Source organism: Euphorbia lathyris, chromosome 10, assembly GCF_963576675.1.
Source record: "Euphorbia lathyris chromosome 10, ddEupLath1.1, whole genome shotgun sequence".
In the NCBI taxonomy this organism is placed as follows: Eukaryota; Viridiplantae; Streptophyta; class Magnoliopsida; order Malpighiales; family Euphorbiaceae; genus Euphorbia; species Euphorbia lathyris.
Window position 1 is genome coordinate 40,344,624 of NC_088919.1, and position 12,348 is coordinate 40,356,971.

General features: G+C 33.8%; 1 protein-coding gene across 6 annotated transcripts; it reads right to left on the reverse strand.

Annotated features, from left to right (window-relative positions):
• Positions 1-1,268: 1,268 nt before the first annotated feature.
• LOC136207945 (diphthamide biosynthesis protein 3-like) lies at positions 1,269-3,404 on the reverse strand. 6 transcript variants are annotated; one of them, XM_065998800.1, is made up of 3 exons: positions 3,248-3,404; positions 2,554-2,902; positions 1,269-1,684 (listed from the first exon to the last, which is right to left on the reverse strand). In XM_065998800.1, the coding sequence occupies exon 2, from the start codon at positions 2,823-2,825 to the stop codon at positions 2,568-2,570; it is 258 nt and encodes an 85-aa protein (XP_065854872.1). In that variant the 5' UTR covers positions 2,826-2,902; positions 3,248-3,404; the 3' UTR covers positions 1,269-1,684; positions 2,554-2,567. The 6 variants fall into 6 exon arrangements, with proteins under 6 accessions (XP_065854872.1, XP_065854875.1, XP_065854871.1 ...); XM_065998803.1 differs by having other exon boundaries at positions 1,270-1,674; XM_065998799.1 differs by having other exon boundaries at positions 1,271-1,679.
• Positions 3,405-12,348: the final 8,944 nt, after the last annotated feature.

Sequence of the window (12,348 nt, forward strand, 5' to 3'; positions counted from 1 at the left end):
AAGTTTTCGAAACATCTCTAAACGGGGAATATGGATCCTCGTAGTGATGGGAATTCCCGGTAGGACGGGAATGGGGACAAACCTATCCTCATTTAACTCGCGGTAATGGAAATGGTAAATGCATTCTCTGTCCTGTCCCACCCTACCCCATTTACATCCCTAATATTTGGAAGGAGTTACTATTAAATTGCTTGAAACGTCGTGCTCTGAATGAATGATTGGTGAGGAGGTGATGAATGAATGATGAAGAAATTGATGGGGACGTTGTGGATTTGGTTGCAAAACCTAAGGGCTTGTATGCAAATATTGAGGATTTGGGTTAAGAATTTCAAGATTGTGTGGATAAAGTGGGTTATTTTAGGTCCAAAGCATAATTAAGAAGATTGATGTCATGAACTTATTTGATATAGTTTTGAGTTGGCCAACTCCATTACTGTTTCATTAATGGTATGCTTATGAGTCCTGGTTTAGATGTTTGATTTTTTTTGGAAGTAAAAACATTTATACTTCGATTTCTATTCTTTTGTTTGGGACTAAGAAAGCTTTTTTATATATATAGCAAGAAATGGGTTATTTATGATGCAATCTTGTTATTAAATTTGAGGCTCAGCTCTTTTTGGTTCCGCCACTGTAGTTATAGATATGGTCATAGTTTTAACTATGGTAGTTATAATAATAAAAATACAAGTTTCCACTAGAAATAGAAAAATCAAATTAATAATTTTGATAAAAATAAATGATCAGAATCAGAGTTTCAAAGTGAAAATGAAACTTCATACTACAGTTGTTGTATGATCGGTCATTAGTTTTAAAATGATTTTGAAACTAAAACTTTGTACTACCGTTATGGTATGATTGGTCATTAGTCATATATTTATCGTATGTCAAAGCATCTATAATAATATGTTCTTTTATATATATATTATCGGCCAATAATTAGATCAATTTTTTTTTCTCATCCCACTTAAAGATGAAGAATTTATTTACAATTCAAGGAGCTCACAGTTTGGTCATTATCTTTGTATTTGGAAGCAAACAAGAGTTGTTTGAAATTTTAATTTGACCCAAAGAATTCTCGCTTGCAAACTCATATAATTAGAAAAATAAATTAAATGAAGGAATTACAAAACAATTCCTGTAAGAAGTTAATTGAACTTGAGGTAATAAAATAACAATGATCCCATACAAATATTATGGATTTGAAAACAGAACATTGACAAGTAATTAGAAAGTTCATATTTTCTTCAAAGGAAAATTGCTAGTCGTTTAAATCCAATTCAATAATTGAGTATAAACAATCAGACACGCAAATTATGATTCATAAAACCTGGCTTCCTGTCCTATGATTCAACAAATTGCTACTTCAAATGATAAACTTGCATAATTCGAAAGAATAAAATTACAAAATCAATCTTTAACAATCCTCCATAACCTGTTTGAGGAAATCCGCATATACATTGCCAGCAAAATGCCTCAAATACCAGTAGGAGCAGCAGCAAACTCAGAAACACCTTTAGTAAACTCAAAATCTTGAGTCATAGTCAGGGGCGTAGGCAGAGAAAGAAGGTCATGTGTCCAAGTAACACCGGAGTTCTCTCCAAGGAGGAAGGGCTGCTTCAGCACCTCCAGCCTCTCATCTCCTTCGGCACCCCGCAGATTGTGTTGACTACGCCCCTAGTCTTGTCTTAGTTCAAAGTTGATATTAGTTATTTTCATTTAGGTATCGTCGTGTTTTTGTATAATATGTAAACTATACTGAGAGAGAATAGTATTTCTATTCACTTGGTTCTGAATGATTTTCTACTAGTATTTGATAAGACTGAGCTCAAGTATTATCACATGAAAAGAAGACAGCAAACTGCTAAGACTTGCAAATAATTGCAAGAGAAGTTTAACAACTATGACATATATTACAATTAGAATTACGGTCTATTTGGTTCTACTAGTTGTTGATGGTATATATTAGTTGATTTTTCAATCAACATAGCTATAATTTGATGTTTCTCACTCCTAACTAAGCAATTTAAAAACGAGAACCGAACACTTTAGTGTCCGTTTAATTCTCCTTTTCGTTCCTTTCCAAAAAGTAAAATAGAAGGGTTTATTAGCATTGAGAAACAGTACTTCTGCCAGCTACAAGATGAGCAAACAGCTATGCACAGCTGAACCATATGATGTGTCTCATAATCTTTAACTTCTCAAAAACATAGAGAACCCGGGGAGATAATACACAATCCATTTTGAATCCATCTTTCTCATACCAATTATATGCCAAGGAAATGAGCGAATTAGCACCAAGAAACCAACCTAAACATGAAATATTGCACAACAAACATAATCCAAGTACTAAATATTGAGCTTATCGATTCAATAATCTAATAAAAATCTCAGTAGCATCCATGTTTGCAACTTGTATATCCTTCCTCAAAACTATATCACTCTATGCCATGAAATACAATTGAACAAAATCAAGGTCAAAAACGCTAAAACAAAGTATCATGTAGGAATTTGGGGCTCTAGCAACCTCTGAATTCCTGAAAGTTCAACAATTACCTCGAATTTTGGCTCTAAGCTACGGCAATAGGCTGTTGCTTCGGCTCCATATTCTGATGCTTCTTCTTTGATTTATCGTCGCCGAGATAATCCTCGATGTTGTAAATTACAGTGATGTAGAGAGAGCAGCTAGGGCAGCGAGCAATTTCTTCGCCAAGACGGAGATCATCCTTGGTGATTTGAAATAGGTCGCCGCAAGGGCAGGGATAGGTGAAGGCTTGGAGCTCTTCGTTCCACTGCATGTCCTCTATCTCTACATCGTCGTACGACATCGTTTCCGAGCCCTTTGTACAAACGGCTTCTCTTCTGTATGGCTTGCTTGGGTCGCAATCTGCCAATCTCGCCGGCCCTGGACAAAATTGTCTGCGTATAAGATTAATTAACTACGTCGGTTTGTGAAATTGGTAGTTTGGCTTTTCCAAATTTGTAATTTTTCCCAATTATTTTCGTTTTTCGTTTGCCTTTTCCTTTATGGCCCTTCAACCAAAGTTTAAAATCCTGCAACCCTTAAGCACAATATCAAATCTACCCTATAATCCTGCAACCTTAAGCACAATATCCATCTACCTTAAGAACAATATCAAAAGCAGAAAATAGACAAGCAGAATATCACAAGCAGCAAACAATTCTTCAAAAAAGAAACAAGCAAAAGAATTGAAACTTGAAAGCAATAGCAGAGCAAAAGAATTGAAACCTGAAATTAAACTCTGAAAGCAAGGGCGGTCGAAAGAGAAGCAACCGAAGAAGGAGAAGAGGGCGAGTCTGCAACAGTTGAAATCGAAGAAGAAAAGAGAAGAGGGGGAAGAGAGAGATTAGGGTTCTTTGATTTTTGCCTTTTTTTTTTTGTTATGAAAGAAAAAGTACTTTTTTCTTTTTCTTTTTTTTCTTTTTTTTTTTTTTTTGTTGATAAAAATGCCATGTCTCATTTCATTGATATAAAAGGTACAACATACAGCACGAAAATAAACTCATACAGGCTATAGCCAGTATAAGCTCCACAAAGGGAAGAGAAATTACTACAAAGAGCAATATAAGACTACAAAGAGCAATAATAACCATAAAAAGTAAAAATACAACAAATATAGAAATCATATTCTTCTCGTAAGTCAAGTCCCGTTGAAAAACCTCTGTTATCCATGCTTCATCATTTAGGCTCCTCCGGATGTTCGGATCTGAGTCCTTTCTGTTTTTGCAACCACGCAGATCTATAGATCTACGGACAAGATAAAGCTTTTCCGCTCTTGCTAAGACCGAAAAAAGACTAAAAGAAAGAAGTATAGCGAACAGTTGTAGATCTGACGGAAATAGAAGTTCAAGAAGAAATATAGATTTCAAACGAACAAGAAAAAGTAATTTAAAACGAAAACGACGACTAAAACATAAATTGGAGGAGGAAGAAGGAAGACAAGCTTCCTTCTTCCTCCTCTAACTAGATCTGTTTAGAGAGCTATAATGGAGAAAGTGACGGTGGATAGCGGTAAGGACGGGATCATTTTTTCTTTTAAAAAAACTTATACTAGTAACCTCGCATTTGAAAAAGTACTTTTTTTCATAGATTTTAGTTTCTTGGATTTTTAGTTTAGGTCTGTAAAAAAAATGCAAAAAAGTATTTAGAAAAAAAATTAACAAACCGTGGTCATACTAGTTTCCGGTCGGACCACAGTTTTCGGTTCAATCCGGATTCAGTTTGATGTTTTACACAATCACAAACTCATTGCTACTCAGATTGAAGACCTGGCATGTTTTCGGTTCAGTAGAACGGATCGATCCAAATTTAATAACATTCCTTTTTAATTAAGGTTCTATGTATATACAAGTTTTTATGTATATACACTAGATTCCAATTTCACATCACTAACTTGAACGATTTAAAAACATTTTTTTTTTTTTGAAACTTTTTAAAAACTATTAATCACTCTAGAGTTTATATTTTCTAAAATCAAAATATTAGAATGATTGTACTTTTACTTATAACATAAATTAATTTAATGTCAGAATGGTTGGAGGTAGTTTTTTTAAAGTTAAACCCACTAAAATTGGACAAAAAAATTTATAACTTAAAACTTGTTTTTTTTAGTATGTTGGATAAAAAACATTAAAATTGAAGGTAATCTTTGTTTTTTTCTATAAGTTCAATGTTAATTTTGTAAAAGTTATAACATTTTTATATTTTTTTTTTAATTTGAAATCATAACCTTTTAAATTGAAACATATATTACACATGGTAAATATAGCACCAGAAGGCACTTGGCTGTATCTGATGCTTGTAGCAGATGCAGCGGCCATGTGGAAACCTTGTGCCATGCTTTGAGGGATTGCCCGAATAGTAGAAAGGTTTGGGAAGGGGTCCTTCCTCACCATATCCTTCCTTCCTTTATGGGGTTCTCTGATATTGACTGGTTCTCTGAAGGCGTTAATGGGAATTTGTTGGCCAGTATGGAGCACGGGGCTATTCTCTTCGCTATTATTTGTCACCAAATGTGGAAATGGAGGAATGAAGAGTTATTTGCTGAGAAGACTGTCTTTATTCCTGACCTCCGGTTTTACTTCTCGAAAAAACTCTCTGTTATTATAAAGAGTTTTGAAGGAGAGCCCCTGGTTCACCCCTCCCCGGTTAAAGAGGTCCAGTTAGTTGGTTGGAGGAAGCCCAGGGAAGGGGTTGTCAAGTTGAATACGGATGGCTCCTGCCTTAGTAATGGCAGAATTGCTGCTGGTGGAGTTCTTCGGGATGCTGGTGGCGCCTGGCTGGCTGGGTTTACCCATAACTTAGGTACGGGCTCCTCCTTTACTGCAGAGCTCTGGGGGATCTTGTCTGGCATTAAACTCGCCATTCGCATGGGTGTTAAAAGACTTTCGGTGGAGTCTGACAATTTGGAGGCTATCAACAGGATTTCGGATAGACAGGCTGTTTGTCTTAAGAGTCAGAATCTCATTAAAGCCATCTTGAGGCTTCGTCCTGCCTTCGATTCTCTTACCTTCTCCCATATTTATAGAGAGCAAAACCGCGTGGCGGATCGCTTGGCAGCTGCTGGGCATGGGGGGATGTTAGGTGTTTCTACCCTTTCCGTTCCTCCTTCTTTTCTGTTACCTTCTCTTCTTGAGGATAGGATTGGGGTCAGTCTTCCTAGACTGATCCCGGGTTAGGTTTTTGTTTGTTTTTTTTTTTTTCTTCCATTCTTACCAAAAAAAAAAAAAGGTTAAAAGGGAAGAACCACCACTACTCAAAAGTGGAACCTATAACTCTAGACTGGCAATGTCTTTATGTAACTCGGTTCTACACTCTCATGAAATAAATATTTAGTAATAATAGCTATTAAACCATAATTATTTTATGTGTTATAAATTGGAAAAAATAATAATAATTGAATGATTTCGTAGTTAGAATATCAAACTTGATTATTATTATTATTATTATTATTATTATTATTATTATTATTATAGTTATTTTTCTTTTTTTGTGATGGATTCCGCTTACTTAAGGTTTTATGAAAGTTAGGAGATGTTTGGTTCATGAATTCGAGAACGAATAAAATAATTATTTTTAGAAAATCTCTTTTTTACCATTTGGTTCATTTTTTTTCCATCGAATATTCCATGAAATTAAGAGAGACTCATTGATTTAAGCTATGAATAGTTATTACATAACTAATGTTTCTTTGATTTAAAAATTACTCCACTCATATCTATTAATAATTTATTTTATATTTCATGTGAAAAACGAAAAAACTTGAAAAATGGTAAAACGTGAAAAACGTGAAAAAACGAAAAAATACAAAAAAAAACAATAAATAGAAAAACGTGAATATGCTAAAAATGTGAACATTGTAACAAAAAACATGATAACAGAAAAAACACGAAAATGATAAATATGTGAAAATTGTAAAAAAAAGGTAAAAATTCAAAAAATTGAAAAAATGTGAAAAATACGAAAAATTTAAAAAACATGAAACGGTAAAAATGTGAAAAATTGTACAAGCTTGAAAAATGGTAAAAATGCAAAAAATTATACAAACGTAAAAATGTGAAAATTTAAAAAAACGTGAAAAACGGTAAAAATGCAAAAAAAAATTGAAAAAACATGAAATATGATAAAAAAAACGTGAAAAACCGTAAAAATGTGAAAACGTGTAAAACTCTTGGTGAAAATTAAAATTCACATTTCGCATTTTCACATTTTCACATTTTTTCTGTTTTTTATTTTGTATTTTTTTGTGTTTTTATTATTTTCACTTTTTTATTTGTTTTCGTGTTTTAATCATTTTTATGTTTTTTACTGTTTTTCATATTTTTTCATTTTTACCATTTGTCACGTTTTCTTTAAATAATATATATATTAAATATTTGAATGATTGATGGTATTAATAAAAAAATTTAAAATAAATAAAAAATTATACTTAAGTATAAAGTTATACTTTGAACCATGAAACTAGTTATCTCATCTCATCAATCAAATATAGGAATAGTTACTTTTAAATAATACTTTATTTTACAACAGTCCCATCCATAGAGGTGCAAACCATCTGCGAAAGTGAATAGTCACTGCTGTCGACGGTGGATACACTTACGAATAAAAAAACTACTTATTTTATTTTATCCTTTTTTATTCCTTGATAGTAATTATTTGATTGCATTCTATGAACCAAATGACAACTTAGTTTTATCGATGTTCATTAGATATAGACGAGTTTCGAATTCGACTAGGATTGGACAAACTTTGCAACTCCTTATTAAATTAATTAGTTTTTAATTATTTAGTTATAAAAGGCAGTTAGTATTCTATATAAGATACTATTTGTGTAATCTAACAAATGGTATTAGTTAAAGACATATAGTGAACAACTATAAGATTTGAATAGACAAAGAAAATTATTAAGCAGTGACTGCTATGCATGTGGGGAACCGAAATAAAGAGACAAACTGTAATAAAAGAAGAAAAAGCACGAATGCAAGCAAGAAAAGGTGCCAGATTCGGCCAAGGGCAAGAAAGCTAAAAGAAAGGGTGAAATGATTTATTTCATTCACCTCTAACAACTATTGAAAAAATGCATTTTCGGAGATCAGTCAAGGAAGGAATCAACTCTCCTCTTTGCAAGTGGATGCCCAGGGGGAATCGCTAAAGTTACCAATGACAATGAAATATAAGTAGAGGCAAACTTACTTTTTTTTTCTCAAAAAAATGTCTCTCTAGATTAAATGATGCAAAATAAATCAGGTTCATATGAACTTTACCTCAAACACAATTTTCAGATCTACAAAAATATGACAAATAAAAATCAATTTAAATTATTCTCATGTGCATACAATTATTAATGAACTATATATCTTCCATCTCCATTTTTTGTCTAGCAATTAAACCAATCAAACTACTAAACATGAATGAAGATGAGTTTAACACTATCATGAATCATAAATTTTCTAATTGAAACATGAATCAGACGATCTTACTATATCCATATTAAAGAAGAATAAATCCAAATTGCAATAGGCATTTTGAGGAATATAACTGTTGGGAAAAAATGAAGACCCAATGGAAGACCATACCAAACCTGCACATTAAACAAAACAGATCACAACAAACTTATTAGAAAGGAAAAGTAATCAGACCAAATTAAAATTTGGGTAAAGCTAATCTAGATTGACAAAAAAAAAGTGAAGAAGAAAAGTGCCAATCCAATACAGACTCAGAGATATCATAACTGAGAACAACAAATCAAACAATGGCCAACTAAAACATTAGTATACAACCAAAACATAGAGAATGGGCATAAATTAAAGAATTTGAAAAAGGAACAAAACAAACCCACCATCCAACTGTCTAATTGTCAACATTAATGTCCCTAAAGCATCTTATCATTTGAAGTTGGTAGTTGGCATCAACTTCGATCTCTTCATCGCCTCCCATATCTGCATATGATGACAAAACTGAATAAGAAAGATGATTGAATATTGACAAAAGCTAGAGAATAGAGGGAGATGGCTCATATAAACAAGAAAATCTATAACAAACCAAAAGAAAATCTATAAGAAAATGAAAGCCAAAATCATTGATGAGAAAAAAAGATAGAAAGGAAAAATCAGAAATATACTCACCAGTGAAAATCGATCCAAACAAATAGAGGAAAAGGAAACAATCTAACACAAAGAGGAAGATGGTAATCGATTTTCTACAAACAGAGAGAAGTCAGAATGAAGAAGACAATAGTTGGAAGGTGGAGATGAAAGGGTTTAGAGTGAGCAAAGATAAAAATAAGAATCAGTTTTCACAAAAAGTAGCATTAGAAAGCAGTTGAGATTGAGAGAGGGCGAAGATGAGGGAAACGTGTGAATAAGCATAATTGTTTTTTTTTTTACAAACAACGTATAAAATACCATTTTAATTGAATAAATAAATGAAATTTTTTGAAAATTAAAGAAATGTTTTAGAAAAAGACATGTCAGCAAAAAGGTCTTAAATTTAGCCACATTAGCAGCTTTAGTATCCGACTTTTAATATATTAATAGATAACTCTTTAAAGCATAAATCATAATAATTATGAAAATTATTGGATTAGTCTGTTCATTTCGATTTAAGTGGAACATACCGCTATTTATTTTTTGGTATTAATATTAATCCGATAAAATTGACAAGATTATAACACGAAACATTTTGGGTTGGATTTCGAGTTAACTCATTTGGTATTAATTCGATAATTGATACGATACGAATGTAATCCACTTACACGAATTGCCACCCTTCTTGCATAGTAATACTGAGTGACAGGACTTGACTGATCTATGTGACAGTGCTCCAACGACGATAATTCCTTATAGGCCAAAGGTAAGGTAAAAACAAGATCAAGACGAGGCTGTTGACTGACGACTCAGTTTGATGCCTACGTTAATCAAGTTTAGGATGAAAGTAAGAAATTTAGAGTAACTTGCAATAGATGTGTGCATTTACCTTGACTATGAAGTAACATTCTATTTATAGGTCATTGAAGGCAAACCCGGTAGTCGACGAAGATATTCACTTTAGCTTCCTTGGTAGACATATGTTGGCTTTTGACCAGTGAACATATTTTAGGTAGTTAGTAATTGATGCGGTCAAAGATCAAGCAATTCAGTTTATTCTGCCAAGTTTAAAGTGTCAAACGTTTGCATTTTCAAACCCTATTCTGATTGGAAACTAACCATCAATCAAACCCATAGCTTTGTTATGGCTGGCCCATCCTATTTTGGCCTCATTCGATTGTTTAGGACCTTCAAACCGTGATTCGGTGCTATTTTCGAATTATTTTACATTTTCCTTTTATAAGTAGGATTTTATTTTCTTATTCCTTTTATGATTCTAATTTAGAATTTTTTTGGTATAATTATAAAACTAGCCCTATTTTAAAATCCATTTACATATCTAGCCTAGTTCTCCAACTTCTTACAAATCTAGGCAGTTTCATTATATTTGGACAAAAATACCCTTGTCTTCCTTATTCCCCCTTCTTCCCCATCAAACACATTCACCACACTTGCTCCACACTTTCATTCTTCCCTTCTTTTTTTCTTTACATTTTTTACAACAGTCAAGTGAACAATCCAAGAGCTAAAGCTTTGTTCATTCATGTAAGTATGGTGTTGGGTTTGACCTAGATTTCAATTTCAATTTTAATACAATATCATATGTGTGTAAAATGATGTATATAAAATTCAAATGAAAATAGTCTAGGTGCATGCATTTCGGACCCATTCAACCCATTGAAACTCTGTATTTTTTCAGATTTATCGCGAATTATTTTCTGGGATTTCCGACTTTGTCGCATCTGTCACACCATCAACTAGTGCGATAATGGCCTAGTGTTTTAATGTTGTCGCATTTGTCGTATTTTTTCATGGTGCGACAAAAGTTGTGCTTGTACAATCAAACCATGCTTCTACACATGAATTTGACGCCCGTGGATTAGATGATATAATGGAGAATCGAATTTGGAATGATGATGATGATGGTTATGATGGTTACGATCCCAATGATGGTTATGATGTGTATCCCGATGATGATTATGATGTTGAAGAAGTTCGAAATGAAGTACCTATTCGGCAGAGTGAAGCTAGCGGTGTCAAAACAGAGCCACAAGTTGATCATGTCCCGAAATATACTGAGGATGATTCAAAAAGGAAAAGAAGAATGACTGATCCATTGCGATGGATTCCAAAGGCCCCCAAGGCACCCGCGTTGGCTATAGAAAAATTTGCAGATAAAGGTGCCTTCAGTTTAAAGGTGCATGATATTTTCGCCAACAAAGTAGAGCTGCAAGATGCACTTAGGAAACATGTAATCTTGAATATGTACCAATGAAGGTGTACAGATCTAACAAGTCCATGTTTGAAGTTAGATGTACACATGTTGAAAAATGTAAGTGGCGGGCTAGAGGTATTGTGATACCTGGTTCTGAAATGTTTAGGCTTCGAAGAATGGATGGTATCGATAAACACACTTGTCAAAGAGATCAAATATTACCACACCATAGACAGGCGAGGAAATGAGTTGATGGCAAACTGCTTAGAGATATGTTTGATCTCTTGAATCGAGTGTGCCGACCAATTAACATTGCTAAAGATTTTCAAAATGATTACAAAATTAACTTCTCTTACATGCAAGCCTGGAGAGTAAGGAATTGGGCCATAGATGCTCAAAGTGGTTCAACTGAAGAGTCATACATGTTGTTACTAGATTACTGTGCGACATTGAACGCTAAGAACCCCGATACGGTGATACATATTGAAACTGATGATGATGACCAGTTCAAATGCTTTTTCCTTGCTTTTGGTGCTTCAATTAGAGCGTTTAAAGAACACATCCGTCCAGTTCTTTATATTGATGGAACCTTTTTAAAAGGTAAATATCCTAACACATTGTTTGTTGTTGTTGGTAAAGATGGTAACAATCAGATTTTTCCACTTGCATTTTCCATTGGACATATGGAAAGTAACGAATCATGGACGTGGTTTTTGACCAAGGTAAAGGAATGTATAGGCGATGTCGAAAATCTAGCCATAATATCAGACGGACACAAGAGCATTAAACATGCATCGAATTTGGTTTTTCCAAATGCCATACATGGAGCTTATGGATTTCATTTGAAACAAAATGTGAAGTCCAGATTCGGGGTCGTTAAGAATATAGATGCTGTGTTTTGGAAGACTGCAAAAGCATATCGAACTTTCGACTTTGATGAGTCATTCGCTAGACTTCGTGCTTTATATCCCGATGCCACTACATATTTGGAGCAAGCTGGAATAGAGAAATGGCCACGTGCCTATTTTTCCACTCGTCGTTATAACATTGATAGGGACATTTTATCCCTATCTTTTAGCGTAATTTACGGTTTAATTTTGAGCTAATAATTAAGTTTAATTACAAAAATAATTATGTTTTCAAATAAATAATAAAATAAAAGTAAAACCTATACTTTTAAGAATTTCCTTTACTTTTGATTAATTTCAGAAAAATAAAACATCAAGCTAATTCGGTGCTCGTAAGTCGTATTTTGCAGGTTCGGGATGAAACGAACAAATGAAGAATTGGGATTCAAAGTACGTGGGGCGTAGAACACTCCACGCGGGGCATGCCACGCAACTATGCAATTCCCACTAAGTCACGGTAGTCAACCTGTGCGTTCCCACAAGGTCAATAGGTACCACGCGGGGCATCCCCAGATGTACGCGGGGCGTACAGGAGAAATTATTCAATATCAAGTTTCAGGAACTCAACCATGCGGGGCGTATCCTGGTCTACGTGGAGCGTGGTTGAGTCAACTCTTCTGA

Coding starts and splice junctions, on each gene's coding strand:
- LOC136207945 (XM_065998800.1), bottom strand. CDS start 2,825: ATGTCGTACGACGATGTAGAGATAGAGGACATGCAGTGGAACGAAGAG.